We start from the raw sequence: 25,659 nt of genomic DNA, 5'->3' as shown, positions 1-25,659 counted from the left end.
AGTATATGTTTTTTTATTACTATACAATATAATAATAAAACATACTAATAATATTTTCAAGTCACTATGCATATATAAATAATTTGCCTTTAAATCCAAAGTAAATCAACAGTTTAAGTTCAGCAATCATTTAAAAAACATTAAAAATTTTATCATAACAACAACAATCATAATATGCAGACTAACAATCAAATAAAAACAATATTCAAGTCATGCAATGTATTATTATAAGTACATAAATATTTTCCCTTGAATTCAAGACTAAATAAACTGTTAAGTTCATCAGTATCATCTATCAATCATTAACTATTTAATATAACATTAATATATACATAGTATTAATATAAATAATAAAAAATAATACAATTTCAAGTCAGTTAACATTACTAAAATAAATGTTATTTCACGTTGATAAAACTAAATATAATATTTTATCAAATTAATATACAGTATAATGATTATAAAAATAATATTCATATTTAATATGAATAACTGGGCCCGGTCGCACACACGCTATCCTGTATGGCTGTGATCAGTCACAACATTTAAAACCACCTGCCTAATATTGTGTAGGTCTCCCTCGTTCCGCCAAAACAACGCCAACCCGCATCACAGAACTGCATTCTGAGATGCTATTCTTCTCGTTACAATTGTACAGAGTGGTTATCTGAGTTAACCTAGACTTCGTCAGTTCGAACCAGTCTGGCCATTCTCTGTTGACCTCTCTCATCAATAAGGTGTTTCCATCCACAGAACTGCCCCTCACTGGATGTTTTTTGTTTTTGGGATCATTCAGAGTAAATAGTAGAGACTGTTATGTGTGAAAATTCCAGGAGATCAGCGGTTACAGAAATACTCAAACCGGCCCGTCTGGCACCAACAATCATGCCACGGTCCAAAACACGGAGATCATATTTTTTCCCCATTCTGATGGTTGATGTAAACATTAACTGAAGCACCTGACCCATATCTGCATGATTTTATGCACTGAACTGCTGCCACACGATTGGCTGATTCGATAATCGCATGAATGATTTTTGGTGCCAGAAGGAAATATTTTTTTAACTGCTGATTTCCTGTGATTTTCACGCAAACTTTATTTTAATAAGTCAATTATTTTTAATATTATAATAGATGTGTACATACATATTAATCTGAACTTTATTTGTGAGGAAATTAACTGATTAAATTAATTTGCTCAACTTTTTTTTATATTTTACTCTGAAATACTGTCTTAAATGTCTTTCATGCATCCCATTTTGAATAAAAATTATTGCAGTTGTTTCCATCATGAGCTGTCTAAAACAAACGCACACACACAGTTGTGATTGGCTTAAAACTGTCATTACCTTCTTTAAAACACTGTCTGACTCAGTCCTCCGCAGCTCAGCGGAGTCGTCCGTCTCCTCTCTATCTCCACCTGCAGGAGATCAAACACACTGATCAATCTCACCTGGAAGAATCACCCACACACAAACACACACACACAAGCATCAAAAACACTCTCAGGTACACATGCGCATATGGAAAACATGCCCACATTTACTCTTTGAGATGTTCATCTGGTGACTGTCAAAACCTCCAAAGGTTTCCGCCCGTCGTGGCAAAGACACTGGCCCGGTCGCACACATGCCATCCTGTACGGCTCCTCCCAGACTGCCATTCACCAGAACCTGCAACGTCTCAACTGCACACAAACAAACTAAATGAAACATGGTATAATGTTCTTAAGGCAAGAAAAGCCTGTCAAGACCATGTCTGGGCCAGATTTCATCCTAAAATCAAAAACTTACATTTGCTATATATATATATCGCAAATCTAAGTTTTTGAACATATATACACCCTTGCGGCCAAAAGTTTGGAATAATGTAAATATTTTGCTCTTATGGAAAATAATTGGTACATTAATTCACCAAAGTGGCATTCAACTGATCACAATGTATAGTCAGGACATTAATAATGTGACAAATTACTATTATAATTTGAAAAAAAACTTTCAACTACTTCAGAGTTCTCATCAAAAAAATACTCCACGTGCAGCAATGACAGCTTTGCAGATCCTTGTTATTCTAGCTGTCAGTTTGTGAAGATACTCACACTTCCTGCAGCACTTGCCATAGATGTGACTGTCTTGTCGGGCACTTCTCACTCGCCTTACAGTCTAGCTGATTCCAAAAAAGCTCAATGGGGTTAAGATCCACAACACTCTTTTCCAATTATCTGTTGTCCAATGTCTGTGTTTCTTTGTCCACTCTAACATTTCTTTTTGTTTTTCTGTTTCAAAAGTGTGTTTTTCTTTGCAATTCATCCCATAAGGCCTGCACCCCTGAGTCTTCTCTTTACTGTTGTTCATGAAACTGGTGTTGAGTGGGTAGAATTCAATGAAGCTGTCAGCTGAGGACATGTGAGGCATCTATTTCTCAAACTAGAGACTCTGATGTACTTATCCTCTTTTTTACTTGTACATCTGGCCTTCCACATCTCTTTCTGTCCTTGTTAAAGCCAGTTGCCCTTTGTCTTTGAAGACTGAAGTGTACACATTTGTATGAAATCTTCAGTTTTTTGGCAATTTCAAGCATTATATAGCCTTCATTCCTCAAAACAATGATTGGCTGATGAGTTTCTAGAGAAAGCTGTTTCTTTGTGGCCACTTTTGATCCTAATATTGACCTTAAGACATGCCAGTATATTGCATACTATGGCAACTCAAAAACAAACACAAAGCAAAGCTTCATTTAACAAACCAAATAGTTTTCATCTGTGTTTGATATAATTGCAAGTGATTTTCGAGGACCAAATTAGCAATTTAGCATGATTACTCAAGGATAAGGTGTTTGATTGATGACTGTTGGAAATGGGGTCTGTCTAGATTTGATCAAAAATAACTTTTTTCAATGAGTGATGGTGCTGTTTTTTACATCAGTAATGTCCTGACTAAAGTTTGTGATCAGCTGAATGCCACTTTGGTGAATTAAAGTACAGCTTTCCTTCCGAAACAGCAAAATCTGTACATTCTTCCAAACATTTGGCCACCAGTATATATATTAGTAAAATTATACATATTATTATGGGGCAAGATGTGACCCAGACCCAAAAAACAACCTGATGCTTCTAGCTAAATCAAATACACACCATTGGCTTACTAAAAGCAAAGAGAAGAGAAAGAGGGCAGAATCAATATTCTTCCCTGTTCCTTGACCTGTGACATTAAAGCAATCCATTATCTGTTTCTGTCCTGCAGAATCGCATCAACCTTACATATCGATTCCTCCCATAACCACGACCTTCTAATGAACACTCTGATTCAATGTATCAACTGTGACAAGAGCCATCCATCACTCCCACATTCAAAACCAATATGTCATCTTCTCAGACCTTTGAAGATATTTCTTGCCCAGTGCACTATAAAATACCATTAGGAAATAACATTTATTTCATTTTCATTTGTTTGTTTATTTTGTTTGCATAAATGAATGTTCGAGGTTGAGTTCAAGCTTTTGTATCATGATGTCGATTACAATAGAAAATAATGGATTCGTGCACCAGTAATGTTTTTTTTCTTTTTTCTTCATAGTTACAATAAAAAGTTTGGAAGTTTTGAAAGCAGAAATTAAGATTCCAATCAAGAAAGCCTGTTTAATCAACAAAGCAACAAGCACAGGCAGACTATGATCAAATCTGATGCAACATGTTTCACGCCCTAAAATGTATGATTTTTAAACCAAAATATTGTGTGCTCCATTTCAACCTTCTAAGATTACAATATTCATAAGCATTCTAAAAACACATACTCCCCATTTACTCATAGTTTACCACTGCCATATGTTTGTAATTTGACCATGGTATTTTTTTCAGACTTATGTAATAAGCATTATATAACTGTGCTAGTTGCCTCACCTTCCTTCAGCACGTCTTTCATGATTGGTTCCCCTTTGGTGATGTCATCGGGCGTGGCCCTGAAGAGCATTCGGCAGTGGAATCTGGAGACAGTCTCGTCTGACATGCCACAGTCGCACATATCCCTGAACACCTTCACCTTCTCCTCCAGTAAAGCCAAGATCTGCTCATCTCTCTTATGCAGCTGATCTGTAAAGACAGGATATTCCTTTAAGGGCAAGCAACCGAAGATTATTTTGGGAGAAGGTAGCTGGATTCAGACACATGATCATATGATTTTAAATGACTTTTGTGATAACTGGAAATTGATTTTATGAATAATTTTAGAGAGACTGCACTAGCAAAGAGGAATTTCTAGCACATTAAATATTTTATAACTAACAATGCCACACCGAAGGCAGCATAAGGATCTTTCCTTTTTTGAGTTAAAGGTCTTTTAGATCATATTTTGTGCAGCCTTTGGACAACAGTTCCCTTTTAGCTCTGAAATTAACGTCACCTCTTTTCCCTCGTAATGAAGACGACCAGATAATATTGATCATTTTATTTTAATATTCATTTGCCCTTTTTTATTTTTCCTCTTCTGTTAAAATAGACAAAAATAAAATGAGATAAATTGACTTAAAATAAAAATCAGGAAAATCAAAGGCAAAGATGATTGATACGTCGTACATTTTAGGCTAAACATAATAAACGAATATTTATTTTTAGTTAATTCTAAGCGGGGTAGTTTTGTGTTTAACGTTTGTTGTATATTCGCCTATGGTGCGCAAGGGACCGTTTGAAAAGTCCACCCACTGTACTATAACATTGGTGGTCTGTACCTCTCAGCTCCTTGACTTTGATTTCCTGAAGTCTCTTGTCCTCTTCATTTTCGCTGGGAACACCTTCATCATCGTCTCTCTCCCTGAAGGAAATCGACAGTATGTAAAGAGACTTCCAGCTCTCACATATTGTGACAAGAGAATTTGACTGGAAAATGTGCTTAATTGTCACATAAATCATCACAATCCCCAAAAATATAAATAAATAAAATAAATAATAATAATTTCTTTATGCAAACCATTATTTTCTTTTGATTTTGGGGTGAAATATGACACTGACATGTTTTTGTGAGGTTCATCCATTTAGTGGAGATGCAAGCTTTACAAAGTGACAAATGTAAGCTCTTAACTCTTTGCTATTTGCCAATTGTTTCTGAGATGGAGACTCACATTGATTGCATGGCCTGCTGAATGAGTTGCATCCATGTGTTTCTCTCCTCTTTAGAGCTGGCGTACACCTCCACCATCTCAGGTTTCTCAATGCCGGCTGTGATCAGGAAAAGACCCTTCTCCTCATTGGCAACTTCCCTCAGGATCAGTTTCTGCAGTGAGATGACAGTGGAGCGCTGGTCCTGAGAGACGAGAGGTAGAGAACAAGAGATGAGAGCAGAAAATCTTTCGACCATTTCATTTGGAACTATCTTGATTAAAAAAAAAAACACACGAGGCCTGGGTAGCTCAGTGGTGAGTTGTGCATGGATGCCATGGTGGATGGCGTGACGCGGTGGATGGCGTGAAGACTCCACATGCGCTATGTTTCCGTGGCAACACGCTCAACAAGCCACGTTACTTGTGTTAAGGGTGGGTGACATACCATTTGCAGTTATTAAAACAAGCTCAAAATTTGGGACTTGAGTCACGCAAAATAAGCAAAAATAATTTCTGTGGGGGAATTTTCAGGATAGAAATCATAACAAGCATAGTATACAGTAGCCTATTTAAAGTAATGTCTTTTCAATAAATGTATTCTTAATATTTAATATATACCCAAAGATATTTCAAATATTCATTTGGGCACCTCAAATCAATGAATAGCCGAAATCTCTCTCGTACACACTGCGTGGGCGTGTTTAGACTAAGCTTTAGTCCATAAACTAAGTTTATGGGCCGAATGGTTTTTATTTTTTTCTTAAATAAATTTAAGTGGCATCCATCTGAATCTAAGCACATGTGGGGGAAAAACAAACCTGTTATTAACCAGTTACCAGCATTTAAAAAAATAAAGTTTTCACTCCAGAACAATTAAAAGGGATTTGTTCCCGTTTTCGTTTACATTCATCCAAAAAGTTTGTTTGTTTTCGGTATTCAGTCTTGTTCATTGAACTGTTTGCAGTCCCCTGGTAAAAATTTATAAAAGTTGTATGAAAGTTGCCAAAGCTCCTATTAACAGCAGCACAACATTCCCATCAGAGATATAACAAAACACTGGATTCCAACGTCCAAACAACCGAGTATTAAGTAAATATATTTTATTAAAGAACACTGTTCTAGACGTCATGGGCAGAGATTTAATGATAAACATACCAGCGAGGCGAAGATGTATTTCTGGTCTTTCTCTTGCAGGAAAACGATCACATCCCTCAGTAGAAGGGCCTGGACATCTGGAGAAAAACACATTAGACAAAGTTAGAAAAAGACATCCTGTGTGCGTTGCTGTGCTCTGTCAGCGGTTATTTGTCGATGCCAAAGTGTCACAAGGTCATGTTTATCCATATACTGTATTTTGAAAACAAGTTCAAATGTGAGCGGTGCTTGTCTTTAAAAAAAAACTCACAACCACAATGTTATGTTGTTGTAGGTGGTTGCAGAGGAGTTATGAAGTTACTACAGAGTTTTAATTGGTTCTGAGTGGTTTAGAATGTGTTTCTACTGTATGTGGGTTGCTTATTATTCGTTTGCGAATGAACAAGTAGCAGTGGTTCTCACCCTTGAGTCTCCCAGCAGAATTCTTAAGCTGCAAAGGCCCGTCGTGAATTAGCTTCTGCCCTCGTAAAAGATCTTCTCTGGCAAACATCTGTCCGCTCTTCATCCTCATGATGGACTTGCTGTCCGTCCGGCTGTACACTTCCTTTAACCTCTTCTTCTTCTCGTGCTCGTTCACTTTATTGTCCACAGAGCTGATCACTTCCTTGACCAGCTTCAGTCCTTGGGTCACATCTGCGTGGTCCTCCTCGTTCTCTGTCATGGAGAAAGCAATGGAAACACATGAGAAATTAACACGGAGCTTGGAGGAAAATATGCAAAGCAATTTAATTTATTCATATTAGGATATACATTTGCAATTGCAATTGAATAACGCTATAAATATAGATAAATGAGTCTGGTTGAGTTTAAAAATGCATTTCTATATGCACCATTTGACCACGCACCAATGATTAGGGTGTTTTGGTTGATTTTTAGCATGTTCCTAGGAGGTTTCTAGGGTGTTCTGGGAGGCTGCTTTCAGGCCTATGTTAAATGTAGTAAGGGTCTTAAAAGTGACTAGAACACAGGTACCCTGACTGGTCTCACCTTTTGTGTGTTGCAGTATTCTCTGTAGTAACACGGGGTACTTGGTGATTCGTTGTGTGACTAACAATATACATTCGGGAATGCTTAGCCTTCGGACAACAGGGCTGCTCATCTTTTTCTGGAAAACAGAAACAGATGTGAAGCATGGGACCGTTTCCATTTAATAGTCTGTTCTTGAGCTGGAAACAAAACAGAGGAACTTTTCAACAGTTAAAAGGAAACAAATAAAAACTTTAGGCTAATTTCTCAAACATTTATGATTATTATAAGGTATATATATATATATATATATATATATATATATATATATATATATATATATATATATATATATATATATATATATATATATATATATCTTCTTGTAATCCCAGACTGACTCAATGTTCAGTGGGTGGCTTTGTGGGGACCATGCAATTTTTTTACAGAGCTCTGGAAAAAATAAAGAGACCACCGCAAGGTTTAGACCTCAGGATTTACTATTTATAGGTATATGTTTGAGTAAAATTAAAATTGCAATAAATAAAATACAAATATTGTAATTTAGAGCATTTATTTGCAATGACAATTGGTAAACATATCAAAAAATATGTTATCAGACCTCGAATAATGCCAAGAAAACAAGTTCATATTAATTTTTAAACAACACAATGCTAATGTTTTAACTTAGGAAGAGTTCAGAAATTAATATTTGGTGGAATCCCAGATTTTCAAGCGTCTTGGCATGCTCTCCACCAATCTTTCACAATGCGGTTAGGTGACTATATGCCAGTCCTGGCACAAAAATTCAAACAGCTTGGCTTTGTTTGATGGCCATCCATCTTCCTCTTGATTCCAGAGTTTTTCAATGGGGTTCAGGTCTGGAGATTTGGCTGGTCATGACAGGGTCTTGATCTGGTGCTCCTCCATCCACATCTTGATTGACCTGGCTGTGTGGCATGGAGCATTGTCCTGCTGGAAAAAACTATCCTTAGAAGCAGCAAGTTTTCTTCCAGGATATCCTTGTATCTGCCCGATTCCAGCCTTGCTGAAGCACCCCCAGGCCATCACCACTCCTCCACCAAATTGCACAGTGGGTTCGAGACACTGTGGCTTGTAGGCCTCTCCAGGTCTCCATCTAACCATTTGATGACCAGGTGTTGGGCAAAGCTGAATGGGCTCATCAGAGATGATAACTTTACTCCAAACATCTATGGTCCAATCCTTATGGTCTTTTGCAAACCTCAGCCTGGCTCTTCTTTGCTTCTCATTGATGAAGGGCTTTTTTCTAGCTTTGTACAACTTCAGCCCAGCCTCTAAGAGCCTGTTTTGAACCATCCTCGACATGCACTTCACCACAGCTGCTGTTTGCCATTCTTTTTGTAGGTCACTTGATGCCATCCTATGTTTGTTGAGTGACATTGGAATTGGAGTTGAAGGTCATCCTTGTCAGTGGAGAGTCGTTTATGCCCTCTGCTGGTCTGTAGCTTTGTTGTCACCATTGTCTTTTGCTAGTAGAGGTACTAGCTCTGTTTTTGACATCCAGCTGGCCCTATTGCAAAAGGATAGTGATGACCACAGCAGTGGCTTTTATACTTTTTCTCGTTAAATAAGATTTGGTTCAGGTGATCACCTAATCAGCACCCCATTAAGTAGAATGAGGCATGCTTGTGTTGGAATTCAACAGACACTGGAATGGAATGGCTGCGATACATGTTGAGGTGCTGATTTAAGAAATTTGAAGTAGTCTCTTAATTTCTTCCAGAGCTGTATGTATATGTATGTATGTATGTATGTATGTATATATATATATATATAATTTAAATAAAACCAAGAAGAGAGACAAAAATGAATGCACTAACAGCCTGAAAACTCAAAAATGATTTTCAGTCATAGAAATTACAATTAATAAATTCCCTGATGTTTCCAGGTTTTCCATGGCCTTGGAAATCCTAAACTGAAGATGGCTACCTTGATGAAAGCTTGAAAACGCTTGTCTTTGATGTGAAGCTCCTTGTAAAAGTTCACGCTTTCATTGTGTCTACTGCAGAACTTCCCATAGACCTTCTTCATTCTCTCAGCATTGGAACCTGAGAACTAGGGTAAAAGATGCAGGGGAACATTACTAACACTACATTCTCTAGACATAACAAATCTCAGTATCTTTAGAAATCCATGTTCTAACACAGGTTTGTCCCTGAACTTACCTGAGAGACTAGAACATCACCAATCTTTCTGATCACAAAGCCTCCCTCTTCGTGACTCTCTGAACCTGCTTCTTTCTTCTTCTCGACCAAGTGTGTGAAGAACTGTGTGTGCAAATCCAGAAGATCCTCCAACATGGGGAAAATCTTCTCTACCGTCTGGACCTCCAGCTGAACTTCTCTTTGAAGGCCTTTACTATAAACATCAGCCATGATCTTCAGGGTTCTCACATGGTGCATTTCCGTCTGGATGAGCTCTGAAAAGACAAAAATTTATACTAGACCTTTCTCTGCATCTCAGAAAGAGCTATTATGGCCCTTATTTTCCCATTTATACTTTCAAGGAATGGCAAATGGAATGGCAAAAACACTGATTGTTGTCAAACAGCTTTGCTGAACACTCCCCTTATATCTGCTACGGTCAAAAAAAACAGCTATATCGACCCAAATGAATGCTATTGGTTGAGCCAATGTATGTTTTGAAGGTGTCAGAGCCACAAAATGTACATATGTCTGGGAAATCAACCTACAAATGACTTTCTTAATTAAATTTATGACTGGAGAAAGTATCCTAACATTAATAAAATAACACACTTTAGCTCTGAATCATACACCGATAAGCCACAACATTAAAACCACCTGCCTAAGATTGTGTAGCTCCCTCTCATGTCGCTGAAACAGCGCCAACCTGCATCTCAGAATAGCATTCTCAGATGCTATTCTTCTCACCACAATGGTTATCCGAGTTACAGTAGACTGGTAGTCTGGCCATTCTCTGTTGACCTCTTTTGTCAACAAGGCATTTCCATCCACAGAACTACCGCTCACTGGATGTTTTTTGTTTTTGGCCCATTCAGAGTAAATTCTAGAGACTGTTGTGTGTGAAAATCCTAGGAGATCAGCAGTTACAGAAACACTCAAACCATTGTAATTTTGTGGCTGATCGGTGTATGTAAATTTAGTTACTTATGGGGAAAAAGCCGACATAAATCATAGATCCACATGCAAAGAGGATGCTTGGTTGGGAGGCTCCCATCTTACATTTTCAGTGTGAAAAAAAAAATAATAATAAATGAATAATATAAATATAATTTGTTTTCAAATCACAGAGAAAAAGGATGCCGAAAGAGGACTTAAAAATGTAAATTTCCCACACAATCACATGATATCACATGTTAATCAATGACCTCATTCAAATCTCACAAAACTTCGAAGTGAAAGCAGAAATGCCTCTTGGGAGAGTTGACTGAAATCCTTACCAAATATGACGTCTTGCCTCTTGATAACATCCTTCTTAAGCTGTTTCAGATATTTCTTGTCTACGATGAAGCTCCAAGAATCTGCCTCCAGCTCTTTGGCATCAGCTTCAAATTCACCCATTAACTGACTGTCCATCATCTCCGTACCTGCCATACATAAATCAATCAATCAATCAATCAATCAATCAATCAATCAATCAATCACAATAATGCTTTTGGACCATGTAATGTACAGATTTCAGTCAATATGCATGACAATCAATCAGAGATGGGCGACATTACACATATTACAGTATTTCAGGTACAAATATTCCTAGATACATTTTGGAGACTGCCATGCCATCATTTTATTTTTTTTTTCCAATAACCATCTACAATTGTGGTATAAACTATTTCAGATAAATCCACCCCTAAACAGCATGTAAAAAAACCCAAATTAACTGTGGTTGGTCACTTTACATGTCAGTAAGTTTAATACTGTTTAAGTGGGAGGTTCTTGGTCAGACTGAACCAGACTTTACAACATTTGTCAAAAATCTGTCAATGCAAGAATAGCCTTTCTTGTTTAGGTAATGTCTGAAATATGAGATTAAGTGTCTTACCCTCATCAGTAAGAGATTCTGTGGACTCACTGACTTTACTGGTCTTGTGAAGAGAGTCAGTGGACTGGGACAGAAACTTCAGACTCTTTAGAGGAGGGTCTTCCATTTGCCTGAATAACAATGTGTAAACAATTAGCAAAAGACATTATATTATTTACTGCATGTTCTAATGTTGAATTGAAAACAATTGGAGTGAATAATCCAAAATCATGAATAAAAAATTGGACAAAACAGCAGCACATAAATTTGTGATTTTAAGAGTTAAATGTCTTCGTAAAACCACTAAAAAGTATTATTTAATAATATAATCATTTCTGTTTGTATCTTATCAGCGGGCATCGACACGCACCCTGCTATGTTATTAATGGACATGCTCTTTGACAGCGGGTTGCTGTTGAAAGACATGATGCCACTGGGACTTTTCCGTGGAGGGGCGAGAGGAGCAGGCTGGTCATCTGGAATAGAGATGGTGGACCACGGACGTTCCCGTGCTGGAAGCGCTAGAAAGGCAAAACGGAATATCAAATGGTCATGTTTTTCAAAGATACAGATTGATTATGAGAAATTACAGGAGAGGACTTTACTTTTACTTCTCAGGTTGACGGCAGGCACCAAGGCAGAATCTGTAAATGTTTGCTGCTGTTTTTGCTGTAGAAATAAAACGAATAAAAAAAGCTTGTCAACAAAACGAACCCTGACAGGGCTCAAACCATCCTGAAGGAGCTTATTTTTTAATAATGTCAGTCAAAGAGTACGTTATCCCATTTAATACATGGAAAATTTCAATATTTCGAACATGAAATATTGAAAATAAATGACTACGTGACAAGAGTGCTAAACTTGTTCAGTGTTGGAGATTGGTTGCCAGGGGCAACGGCTGCCAGTTTAGCATTATAATACAAAACTATTTGACTGCAGAGTGCTGCGTTTGACCAAACAAGTATTCCAGAAAGCAGTATTGTATATCTGTTTATTACACGCCTTTCTAGAATACTCTATTCTGATCGGTCAATGGTGCCACCTAGCAGTCAGATATTTCAGAGTAACAACCGCTCATCCGGGGATTAAGATGTTTTAGACCTCTCATCCGGGTATTGTGAGTCATATTTCCTGCTTCTTGATTACGGTGCGATCTCTACAAGTAAGCTAAAAAAAATACTTTCAAATCATTGTTTTATATGCATGTATTTATTTATCTGACAAGTAGTCTTATGAGCTGGATAATGAGCAGGCAGACTGTAATTTGCACTGAATAAACACCAACAGACACAAACTGGAGGTGGATTTCAGCTTTTTTTCTTCTCACATAATTACTGAAGATAATTTCAATATAGAATTTCAATGCTGACTGTACATTATCCCTTAAATAGAATCCTGAAAGATTTCTTAATTTTAATACAATCTTTAATCTTTAAAGAAAATTCAAATAAATTATTAATAATTTAGTTATTCATGTTACAGTTGGTTTAAAAAAAAAAATCTTTGTTGTAACAGCAATAAAAGAAAGCATATTATATTAAGTTGAATCACATGCAAACTCCCTGAATAAGACACAAGTGATTTACCTTCATTTTTACTTTGGCACACACAGGAAGACTCTCTCTGCAACCTTTGTGCACTTGTGCATTGCAGTCTGAAAAAAAAAAAAATGAATGCAATATTACATTTGTTCTCATAAAAAAGTAGAATGAACTAAAAGCATTGACAACAGTAATACAGAAAATCAATATCTAGATGAATAGTGGCAATATAAGAGCCACCACTAGGATTATGCCAATTTCTGCAGAAGAATGTGAGATTAGTGTTTTCCTGCGTGACTCCACCTCTGCTCAAAGCCAAACAGCTGATGTTTACCATCAGTTCAGCAACAAAACATCACATGAGTCATGGCCAGTCCCAATCTTTAAAGACATGCCGTTTAGGATTGGTTATCCTAAACAAAGTTCAACTGTCAGGAGGCTAAAAACTTGAATTTATAAATCAAAAATGGAACAATTCAGACACAACTGAACAATCCATTGTAACATTTAGTTAACATTTAGTTATTTATTTACATGATATGCAATCTGCTATATCAAATTTATTTCGATTTATGCAAGTCTAATTCAAATGATTTTAGAAACAAATCAACTAACAGAATTTCACACTGAATTCCAGTCAGAACATACCTGAACAGATGGTTCTTTCACCATTTCCTGCCAATGTGCTTTGCACTGACCACAAAACTACAGTATAGTAAGTCACACCCAACAGAGATGTACAGCATTTTAAAATCTAAATCAAACACAACAATTATAGACTTTGTATGCAAAATGCAAAGTCTTAATCAAGTCACGAGTTTACATAGCTCACTAAATGACAGCGTAACAACCCAAACCCTAACACTAAAAGAAAACTTTATATATATAATTATATATATTTAAGCAATATCACACGAGCAAGAGTGTGATATGACCCTACATCAGCACTGCTGTGATTCGGCCACAGGCCGAGTGCCATGGGTAATTACCACAGTGCTGATATAGGGCCATACAGCACGATTGCGAGTGTGATATTGCTTATATACCACAGTTTAATGAACAAGTGCATTTAAACAAATTAGGAAAAACTGAGTACGGTCTTACGTGACGAATCAGAATCTGCCGTTGCTGGTACAAAACAAATGATGTGTCCAAGCCTTCGTTAGTAATTATAAAATGTCACTTCAGAAATAGAATCACGGCTTGTGAAATAGTATCACCATCAGTGTTTATGGAACGTCTCTCGTCCTATAAGATTTGAGGACCGGAACTAACCGTGATGTATGTGTGTGTATATATATATTAGTATTATATATTATAAGTATTTTCTTTTTTTACTTGATAAATTTTTTAGGTCATCTCTGAATGTTCCCAAACCATTGCACACATGTACACACACACACACACACACACACACACCTTGACTTCACAAAAGTGAGCCATCATGTTTTCACACAACCAGCATCTTATGCTCTGGGCCGTGATGGTAACATGAGAGCGACTGCAAGTGTTGTGAGACAAGAGATAAGGATCTTTTCACCAGACACACAAGTCCTCCCCACAAATAAAAAAAGTGTCTAAAGTATCAGTCACATTTGGGAAACGAGAGGAAATGGTAATGTGTCTGCCAGCATATCCTCTGACGTCAATAAACAGAGCGAGAGAGAGAAAGAGAAAGAGAGAGAGAGAGAGAGAGGGTTGTGGCGGTAGAGGCGCTCTAACAGGATGTTCCAGCACTATGGTTGGTCTCATTGAGGCTCAGTTCTTCACCAGCTGTGTGCGGGTGGAGCAACAAAGTGATGCAACAATGTGTAAGTCCTGACTGGGCAAATAGCCACAATTCTTACCGCTTCATCTTTTTTCTTTATTTCTTTGAAACTGTGCTCAAACTGAGACGAACATTAGCCGAATACTCAACACATACAGTACGTTTACTTTAAAAAAAAAAAAAAAAACACACAAATCTGTCTCTCTAAAAACCTTCTCTCACTCAAAAAACAAGCTGTAACCTGAGGGTTCTTGGCATCATGGTGTCTTTATTGACTGCATAAAAATTGTGCATCCATTTCTAGAGACATTTTGCAGATAATCCATGGAATAAACTTTTTTTTAACTCGCTTCCTGTGTGAAACTCTTGCAATGCAACCTTCTGAAAAAAGCACTTTCACAGCAGTAAATTTAACTCTGAAGCGCATGGCTGAGCAGCAAATGAGAGTAAAGGAGGAAGTTCCAAAAAAGACACCAGTCCAAACAAAAGTAGAGTGTATTCTCTAGAGTTTATACACTAGAGAATAGAATAGAGTGTAGAAAAGTAATGTATAGAGCTTTTTTTTAATATATATATATATAAATAGAGCATTGTTTTTCCTATTCCCGCTGTTATGTGTAAATTGATACTATGGCAATATTGTATGTAAATTGTATGCCAGTGAAATACTTTAAAATTAGTAGCATAGAAAGTAGAGTGTAGAACAGAGTACAGAATAATAGATTATAGTGTGCATGAAATCGAGAGTAGCATGCACAGATAAGAGAATAAAATTGAGTACAGAATAGTAGATTATAGAGTTGAAAGTAGACTATAGATGAGAGAATAGAGAACAGAACAGTAGATTATAGAGTTGAGAGTAAAGTGTATAGATGAGAGAATAGAAAAGAGTACAGAATTGTTCATTACAGAGTTGAAAGTAGACTATAGATTAGAGAATATAATTCAGCACATAATTGTTCATTATAGAGTTGAAAGAATAATACAGATGAGAGAATGGAGTACAGAATAGTAGATTATAGAGTTGAGAGTAAAGTGTATAGATGAGAGAATAGAAAAGAGTACAGAATTGTTCATTACAGAGTTGAAAGTAGACTATAGATTAGAGAATATAATTCAGCACATAATTGTTCATTATAGAGTTGAAAGAATACTATAGATGAGAGAATGGAGTACAGAATAGTAGATTATAGAGTTGAGAGTAAAGTGTATAGATTAGAGAATAGAGTAACAGAGTATACAGTAGAGTGCAGAATAGTATAAGGAGTAGAGAATTGTGTAAATATTGTGCAACTATAGAGTAGAGTGCAAAGAGTAGCATTAAGCATAGAATAGAAAAGGGGGAGAGAACAAGATGAGCTCTTACTGGTGCAGAGGAAAGTATCTTTAGTGTTGATTGGTTTGTTGCATTGGTGGCAGGGGACTGTAGGTACTGTGGTGACGGCAGTGAAGATATGCCCATTTGAGGCTCTCTTCTCTTTGTCTTTGGCATCTCGTTCTCGTTCCTTATTCTTCTCTTTCTCCTTCTCCTGAAAAATAGCATACAAAAAAAAAAAAAAAAAAAGAAAAGAGTCAAGCAATCTCTCTCCATCTCTCATGTGGGAGTAGATGTGTTATGTGGCTTCAGTACTGTAGCATCAGTGGCTGGCAGACAGCCAGTGTTGTACATTAGTCTTCCGATTACAGCCAAGTCTCAACCCAGATGCGAGATTAAAAGGGAGCGGGGTACATCCATCATAAAAATCTAACAGCGTCAGCAAACCAGTGCCGCATCCATCAGTGGAAACTCATCAGCCTCAGAGCAAATCAATACCTTCCTTCATATTCCTATCAGCAACCAACAAGGATGAAACTCACTTCCAGCCATATCCCAAACATCTGCTGCATTTACGGAACATCTATCCATCCATCTATCCATCTATCTACAGTTGAAGTCAGAAGTTCACATACACTTTAGCCAAATACATTTAAGCTCAGTTTTTCACAAGTCCTGACATTTAGTCATAGAAAACATTCCCTCTCTTAGGTCAGTTATGGCCACTACTTTATTTTAAGAATGTGAAATTTCAGGATAACAGTAGAGATAACTATTTATGTCAGTATTTATTTCCTTCATCACATTCCCAGTGGGTAAGAAGTTTACATACACTTTGTTATTATTTGGTAGCATTGCCTTTAAATTGTTTCAGTTGGGTCAAATATTTTGGGTAGTCTCCCACAAGATTCTCACAATAAGTTGCTGGAATTTTGGTCCATTTCTCAGACAGAACTGTTGTAATCGAGTCAGGTTTGTTGGCCTCTTTGCTCACACATGCTTTTATTAGTTCTGCCCACAAATTTTCTAAAGGATTGAGGTCAGGTCTTTGTCCACTCCAATACCTTGAATTTTCCCATGATGTCAAGCAAAGCGGCTCTGAGTTTGACTTAAAATACATCCACAGGTACACCTCCAATTCAGTAGACCTCCTATCAGAAACTAATTGGCTAATTGTCAAAAGGCTTGGCATCATTTTCTAGAATTTTCCAAGCTGCTTAAAGACACAGTTAACTGAGTGTATGTAAACTTCTGAACCTCTGGAAATGTGATAGTCAATTAAAAGAGAAACAATCTGTCTGCAAACAATTGTTGGAAAAATGAATTGTATCATGCACAAAGTAGATGTCCTAAACAGCTTGCCAAATCTATAGTTTGCTAATATTAAATCTGTGGAGTGGTTAAAAAAATTTGGTTTAATGACTTCAAATCTAAGTGTATGTAAACTTCTGACTTCAACTGCTTCTATCTATCTATCCATCCATCCATCCATCCATCTAGGCCATACACTGTTGAATGTTTTGTCTTTTCCTCTCTTTCTTGTTTATCTGACACATTACATGAAGTGTCAAAACCACGGCCTGCTCACTCCATTACAGCAATGCACCTGAATTAAAGATAAGTCAACTCTAGCAGAACCACACACCAAAACCACTGATTGTAGCATATTTTATTTTCCACCAGAGCTTCTACAATTCAACCAAATAACAAAATCTTGTCTGATCTGCTCCTACATCAAAATCTAATTTAAATTAAACAAACTTAAAAAGAATACAAAAATCCAGATTATATTGAAGTATCCAATACCTGCTACACTACGTATATTTTTGCACAAGTGCAATGGACTGGTATGCCAGTAGGCATGAATTAGTGGCTCAATTTTACATAAAAACTTATTTGGCAACAAACAATTTAGGATGGAAGAGGGTCAAAGTGCACTTCCCAAAAGGTTTACACACACCCAAAAATAATAAAACAACCTCAGAAAACAGGCTACCAGAAATATGTTACCAAACCACAAAATGAACACAATAATCATTAAATATCATAACAAACCAGAACCATAAGCACCAAGTAAATAAACCATGTCTCTTTCGATTTACAGGCCACATCAACAATGGCATTTTCCGATACACAGATTTAGACTTTGGTAAATTCAACTTTAAACTGATTCAGAAACGTACCTCTGTAAGCCCCCCTAGATTTTTGATCTTCAGAGAACGACCCTGTGGTAAAAACCTACGACACAGCATTGACATCCCAGACACAAATTTCACTGAACGGTCAGGCCTGAAGGTAAAGTAAATGTGGTCGTGTATCTTTCTACAAAAACACACAAGTTCCCATGACAGCAAGTATCCGACCCAGCCAGAGGAAGTGACTTACAGAGTTGAGACTGCAGCAGTTTCAGTCTTCTCTTATAGTGGGGTTGCGCTTAAAGACACAGCACACTTCCTTTTACAATAAACCTTGTTTGTTTGCATTGTGTCATTTAGCCAATTCTAACAACGCTAAGGTCGCCAAAACCTGCAATGACCATGTGACCCTCCCATCATGAAACAATTAAGATCTATTTCAAGACTCCATTGCTGGCTTATTAACTAATATAGCACTTTTCTGGACCCGACTAATAAAAACAAATCCAAATGGATGCAAAGGAAGTTGGGGGTAACAATAGGGAGAAAACATATTTATAGTAAAGCTCCCTGGAATTCTTAAATCTGATTGGTCAAATCCAGCATTCTGCAATTAAATATTTGTGTATAATGACTGGTAATCTGTCCCGGGAAACCAATTTCAAACACTCTAGCTGTCTCTTGTAGCACTCTACAGTCTCTATATTCTTACATAGTAAAATTATTTAAACTCCATTTTTAAATCCTTTTTTTTGTTGTTCTTTTTTCGTTAAGGTCCCATGTAATAAACGTGATATTGTAAAGTCAGCTGGTTTTAAATCTTTCTGGATGACACAAGAAATAAACATCCTGTTAGGGTTTATTTAAAAAAAAAAAAAAAGCTACCGTATATATTTTCCTTTACTTAAAGGAATATTCCAAGTTCAATACAAGTTAAGCTCAATCGACAGCATTTGTGGTACAATGTTGATCATTACCACAAAAATTATTTTCAACTCGTCCCTCTTTTCCTTTAAAAAGGCATTAATTGAGGTTACAGTAAGGCACTTACAATGGAAGTGAATGGGGCCAATTTTTTGAGGGTATAAATGTGAAGCTTATACGTAAATAAAAGCTCTTGTATTAATTCTTCTGTTAAAACTTGTGTATTATTTGAGCTATAAAGTTGTTTAATTGTCATTTTTACAGTCGTTTTAGGGTTTTTGACCTCACAAAGTCATGGCAAAGAAGTTGTACCATTGGCTATAACTTTATACAGAAAAGGTAAGTGATTTTATCACACTAAAATCATGTTAACATGCAACTTGTTTATGTTTTGTGGCTATGATTTTGAACTTGGGTATTTTAACCTTCAAAAATTGGCCTTCATTCACTTCCATTTTAAGTGCCTTACTGTGACCCACATTTTTAAAGAAAAGGACAGGCATGTCAAAACAATTATTTATTTTGTGGTATTCAACATTATGCCACAAATGCTGTCGATTGAGCTTAACTTGTATTGAACCCAGAATACTCCTTTAAAAACCTAAACAACATATAGTAGCCCAGCTGGTCTTATGTGGACATCTAAAGTGTCATGAAGGTTTCTTCAGTAATCATTTCTCTGAAACGGTGAGGTCATGGATTTTAACATGGTTTGTTTTCACAGAATACAGGAGTTCTGAAACAGTGTTTTGTGTGTGAGAGAGTATAATTTTCCAGAGCAGCAGATAGACCACAACTTGCCTCTGCATCCTGTTCAACTTCCCCTCTGTGAGCTCATGTATGACAGACCTAAAGTGCACAAATTTGCCTGTGCAACAGCATGCTCTGCAGCACAAGAGCAAATGTTTAAAGAAACCTTAGAGCGTACGGAGGGTACTGAGAACGTTCACACCATCAGTGACTATGTCATGTTACAGGAACTGCATGGAGAAAACCGCAAAGTTAAACAGACATGATGACGATGTATGAATCATGAAAAGGTGAATGTTGCTTTCCCATGCAAAACTAGCCACCACAATGTTAGGGTGTTGTGGGTGGCTAGAATGTCTTTGTTATATGGTTGCCAAGGTAAGTGGTACTTAATGACCCCAAGTATATATAGCCCACCCTTCAAGTCTCGTATCTAGATAGGACTCGGGTCCTTCCTTTAGTGCAAGTTTATGGGATGTCCGGAAGGTGAAAATCATAAATACGATCACTTTGATTGTCGAATGCGTCCGTATGGGCTCACGGTCAAAAGAGCACACTTTGAAAGGCTTGAGTGTGCAAGAGCACGAACAGTACACAGAAAAACAAAGTATGCCCCAGCTTTAAACATACACCTAGGAAATGGCCATTCAAAAATGTAAAACTCTCGTAACATTAATTCTAAATCTATTTAGCCATGGTATTGGCCATCTAACCATTGTAGTAAGAAGCAATCTGTGGTTTTACCTATGGTTGTAATGGTCTTATTAGAAATTAGGTCTGAAACGATTAGTTGACATTATCGACATTGTCGAAAAAAAGTTGGCGAATAGTCGTTTGATCTAACTTAATGTAGCATGAGCTCACATTAAACTCTAATGATGAGAGCAGCTCTGCAGCTCGCTCCTGACTTCCAGACAGCTTCAGGTGATGTCGATCGCAAAGTATGAGGGAATCATAAAGCAAAAACACAAAGTAAGTAAATACAGAAGCACTCTCATTGTGGAATAAGTGGAGCTGGAGCTGACGCTCTGCTCTACTGAAGCAAAACTTGCGTGACGAGCGTCTTTAAAGGAAACACCACAACGTTACATCTTAAATGCAGTTATATTTAATGCATTATAGCTTAATTAAAGTTCAAATAATACGGAAGCAGATCATGTAAATAACTACAAACTCAGAGAGTGGCATTTTTCTGTGCGGTCAGCACCTCTTATATGAGTTCGCGAATGTCCCAATCTGAGGGGAGAGACTGAAACTGCATCTGGCTGAGGCACACATGCTCTTCTCTCGAGCGCGCACAATTAATGCAGTTAGATTATAACGTATTGGCTCACGATACGCGTCACTGTGCATTTCTTATCGTGAAGAAAATTGGCAATACGCAGCTTTTTGTTAATTGTTATCTGAGAACGTTTAATATATTTAAAAATATCTAAAAATCCTAAAAAAAAAAAACCTAAGCAGCAGCATCTAAGATATTTAGACTTGCTTTTAGAGAATAGATCTTGAATTTTAAGTATATTTTGTCTTTACTGCACTCGCAGAAGTATAACCAAGTAAAAAATACACTAGTATATAAAATACACTTACTGTTTATTTAAGAAACATTCTTAAATCAAGTCTAAATATCTTAGATGCTGCTTCTCAGGTGAAGGTATCTTGTTTTAAGGATTTTTAGACATTTTTGGAAAACAAGACAAAAACACTTGATAACAAAAGGATTTTTTGTAGTGAATTTCTTTACTGAATTAAACTTAATAAAAAGTATTTGTTTCCCTTTAATGCAGTGAATGTCATTTAGAGGTATTTTTAAAAGATGCTTTTTTTCCCCCTCTTTATTGTTAGTAAGCATGTTTAATACAACCTTTTAAGTCTGGACACAAGCTGAATAATCGATTAAGAGCTACTGATTAATCATTGCAATAATCGCCGAAAAGTCATATAATCGTTCTAATAATTGTTAGAGTAATAGATTAGCAAAATAATCCTTAGTTGCAGCCCTATTAGAAATACCATAGTTAAACTATTTTTCCTAGGCAAGAGTGAAGTCTGTGATAGTGTAGCTTGTGACATGACATCACTGTCGTCACACACCAACCTTGCTCTTCTTGCTCATTTTGCTCTTGAGGTAACTGAAGGTCCTGCTCACTTTGGTTCCTCCACCTTTGAATTCGCTGTCACTTCGCAACGGACCCGGATCCTCCTCAGATATACTGAATGAGACAAATAGAAATGGAAATTGATCATTGTTGGAGCCACAGCCTAGCAGTTCACTCACTCAAACACATTGACCTGTGGTGCTCATTCTGACAATGTGGGTTTGAATTCATCTTGCAACAAATAGTGGACACATCCACCCACCTTTTTCACAACATTGTCAGGGTCATTATTACTATACATTACATAGCACACTAATTACATAGTTACTATCAAAAGTTCCAGAAAGGCTAAAAATATTTAAATTATAGGAACTGGGATTTATTGTATTAGCATGTAGCCAGTTAGCATGCCTCAAGTGGAATGCTAAGTCGGAGTCATACCTGTATTCTAATGATCCTGATGTACCAGTGAAAGAGCCCAATCCTGAAACGAGAGAACTAATTAAACCAAATGGTACAGTGGATACATGCCTGTAACTAAACAAAACAAATGAGACCGTAAAAGAACAACAGACATTAAGCACCATGTTGTGCTTAGGCAAAAGAAATGACACAATTAATTTTATAATGTGAAGAGACTGTGAAGCACTGCCCTGCACAAAACAATGAGGCAATTTTTCACACACACACAAATAATGTTTTGGCATCATGTAAGATTTGTCAAAACATTACATACAAGGGTAAAAATGCTGTACAAACATGTCTTGAAAACCTATAAGGAAACCTTGAAAACCTATTAAGCCTAATCAACATTAGCTCAACCATTGGTATGGGTTTGGAGCCATACTCTGTTTTTCTGACGAATGGAAGATAGGGGGAGTGTTTAGCAGACCAGTTTGAACAGTCATTTTTACAATTCCTTTTGGTGCCGCTAGTGACCCAAAAATTACACACTTCAATAACTAAATAAAAAAGCTTGTGTAACTAGAGGCGTTCACATTAAATTCCCTGCACATTAAAGTTTAAAGCAATCAAATATGTGACAACAAATGCATCAGCCAGAAAACATGCAAGTCATCAAGTTCATCTAAGTTATTGCTTTGAGAATTTCACAAAGCCATTTAATAATTTTGCCATTTCAGTCAATTACATTTTTACCACCTTATTTTAAAATATTAAATTAATTAGACAAATGCATCTGGCTCACAGACACTTTATGCAAAAGTTTAGATTTGTATTCTAAATCAATGACTCTCAGCATAAAAATGTATCACTCAACATCACATGGAACAAAATAATTATGGGATAAGATTGTTTAGAAACAGATAATTTCTTGGGACTGGGCTTATCAATAACTTAGTGACACAGGGAAGGTAGGGGACACACTTTAAATTAAGCAGGGGTCGGGCAGGGTCCACGCAAGGCATTATGGGATATTAATTTACTTACTAGCTGCCTCCTCCTCATCACTGGATGAAGAGCCAATAGAAAAGAGAGTTTTAGATTTAGGGAGCAAGGGCATGATGCTGAAGGAGAAGGAGATTCGTCGCTTGGGTCGCGGCCGTCCAATCACTGGTGGGTTCCATTATGACATGGGCAAAAAAGATCAAAGCAGGCATTATAATAAAATGTAGGGTGATTTAGAGTGCTGATGAGTGTGCAAGTACACTCCCAGTAAATTTTCACTCCCTTAAAGGAACAGTTCACCAAAACATTTAAATTCTGTCACCATTTATTCAAAACCAGTATGACTTTCCTTCCTATGTGGAGTACCGAGGGCAATGTTCTAATAAAAATTGCAGGCCATCTTTTCAATATAATTGTTACTTCTTAAATTAAATTTATTTAATAGTTAAAATTGTGACCATTGCACAGTTATGAGTGCTATGAGAGAAGTATACATAAAAACTTGCATTGTTTTTAGATTAAACACATCACCGCTTGTGTTTTCACGCGAGAACATGAATTTTTTTGCACTAAAAAGAGCGCAAGTTTTCGCATGTACATCTCTAATAGTGCTTATGGAAGCACAATGGATGAAAAAGTTTAGCATTTTAAAATAATTTACATTTCAGGATGTTTCATATCAAAACCTGTTGTATAGCTTCGGAAGACTTCTAAAGCTTAAAAAAAAAGAGTCGCTATCAACTGCCATGGTAGCGAAAACAGGGAAAACGACATTCATCTAAACATCTCCATTTGTGTTCCACACAACAAAAAAGTCAAACAGGCTGGGAACGACATGAGGGTTAGCAAATTATAACAGAATTTTCATATATGGGTGAACTATTCTTTAAAGTTACACCGGAAAAGTGTAGGTGGAAAAGGCACCCATGGGAGCCACAGCCTAAAATCCCAGTTGAGACAGGACAACAGAATATTTTGCAGTGTCAAAATCCCACGATGGCCAATCAGGTGTTAGATAGTGGGGGTATGGTTGACAGGTTGACAAAAGTGGTCAGTGTGCATCCATAAATGACCAAAGGTTCCACTCCTCATGTTACCATAGAGGCATGGAACAAGGGATTTGGAGGGATAGAGAAAGATAGACCAACTGAAAGAGAAAAGAGACCCTGCAACATCTGATTTCAGGGTACTTTTGAAGCTAAACTTATAAAATCCTTTCTTAAGTGCAACTGGTCACAGATCAGAGCCCAGAGTAAGAGACTGAGACACAGGACAAAGATCCAGTGTGGGTGTTTAAACTCACCATCCAGGTCCTTATGACTGATGGCCAACATGGAGACAGACTTGGTGAGAATCGGGTGTGCAGGCTGGACACATCTCCGTCCAGACTGTTCACACTTCTGAAAACAGCGAACATGAAAATTTAGTGAAGGAATCAGGAAACAGGAAGCATATCAAACTCCAAACAATAATCTAATTATGTTCAAAGAGAAATATGCTAATAATGCATCCATAAAAACCTTGCAAGCTTTAAGAATTTTGCTTTCTGCACAAAATTCCGAAATCTTAGACCAATTACGATTTTTAGGAGTGACTGCCCTCAAGGCCAAAGTATACTTTGGTTGTCCCCACTGGTGATCGCTCATGAACAGAATTCCCTTTCACGAGCGGCCCGGATTTTCTCGACAGGTGGACAGTCCTCGTCTGTGCACATTGTAGGACTTCAAAATCTAGAGATCGAGGCTTTTGATGGATTTGTAAAAAATCTAATTTTGATCTGACCTGACAGGCTGTTCAGACTATAAAAACCTAAATGGATTTGAGTCAGATAGGCCTAAAATTCGCATTTGGCCATTCAGTGAGCACATTTACATTTACATTTATGCATTTGGCAGACGCTTTTATCCAAAGCGACTTACAGTGCACTTATTACAGGGACAATCCCCCCCGGAGCAACCTGGACTTAAGTGCCTTGCTCAAGGACACAATGGTGGTGGCCGTGGGGATCGAACCAGCGACCTTCTGATTACCAGTTATGTGCTTTAGCCCACTACGCCGCCACCACCACTCCATTTACATCTTATGTCACTTATGTTTAATAAGCTAACAAGTCATGACAACACAAATGTTTTTCTTATATTGGGGAAAGATCATAAATGGTTAAAGCAAATACTGATTGGCATATATAGATTTTAGCCCATTACTTCAATTGCACTGCATGCACTGAAAATACTATACATTTTCTCAAATAATAAAAAAAAAAAGAAAGTTGATTCAACTTCAGCTGATTTTTCTAGTTTTAATTAAGTTACCATTACTCTCTAAACCATAAAGTTTTCATTAATAAAAACAATCAGTCTCAGTGTGGACCGAAGGCCAAAACAAAGAGAAAAGGATGCATTTTCAAACGTAAATGCATTAGTGTGGACGTGTCCTGAGACGTGCTATAACGCAATTTAAATTA

General features: G+C 37.0%; 1 protein-coding gene across 2 annotated transcripts in view; it reads right to left on the bottom strand.

Annotated features, from left to right (window-relative positions):
* The window catches only part of LOC127640371 (A-kinase anchor protein 13-like), a 122,554-nt gene that overhangs the window by 6,306 nt on the left and 90,589 nt on the right, over nt 1–25,659 (bottom strand). Inside the window, exons 15-34 of one of the 2 annotated variants that reach the window (XM_052122885.1) lie at nt 24,499–24,595; nt 23,238–23,360; nt 22,230–22,272; nt 21,788–21,902; nt 15,932–16,094; nt 12,843–12,910; nt 11,862–11,925; nt 11,627–11,777; nt 11,278–11,387; nt 10,676–10,822; nt 9,420–9,673; nt 9,184–9,309; nt 7,234–7,351; nt 6,649–6,900; nt 6,247–6,323; nt 5,113–5,294; nt 4,723–4,805; nt 3,899–4,087; nt 1,547–1,687; nt 1,350–1,420 (exon numbers count right to left, since the gene is read on the bottom strand). In XM_052122885.1, the coding sequence (XP_051978845.1) occupies nt 1,350–1,420; nt 1,547–1,687; nt 3,899–4,087; nt 4,723–4,805; nt 5,113–5,294; nt 6,247–6,323; nt 6,649–6,900; nt 7,234–7,351; nt 9,184–9,309; nt 9,420–9,673; nt 10,676–10,822; nt 11,278–11,387; nt 11,627–11,777; nt 11,862–11,925; nt 12,843–12,910; nt 15,932–16,094; nt 21,788–21,902; nt 22,230–22,272; nt 23,238–23,360; nt 24,499–24,595 (2,574 nt within the window). Of the gene's footprint in view, nt 1–1,349; nt 1,421–1,540; nt 1,688–3,898; nt 4,088–4,722; nt 4,806–5,112; nt 5,295–6,246; nt 6,324–6,648; nt 6,901–7,233; nt 7,352–9,183; nt 9,310–9,419; nt 9,674–10,675; nt 10,823–11,277; nt 11,388–11,626; nt 11,778–11,861; nt 11,926–12,842; nt 12,911–15,931; nt 16,095–21,787; nt 21,903–22,229; nt 22,273–23,237; nt 23,361–24,498; nt 24,596–25,659 lie in introns of both variants that reach the window. The other variant, XM_052122886.1, reaches the window with a different exon arrangement.

This window comes from Xyrauchen texanus, chromosome 49 (assembly GCF_025860055.1).
Source record: "Xyrauchen texanus isolate HMW12.3.18 chromosome 49, RBS_HiC_50CHRs, whole genome shotgun sequence".
NCBI lineage: Eukaryota > Metazoa > Chordata > Actinopteri > Cypriniformes > Catostomidae > Xyrauchen > Xyrauchen texanus.
The sequence above is the reverse complement of the archived record's forward strand: the minus strand, read 5'-3'. Positions and strand labels throughout refer to the sequence as shown.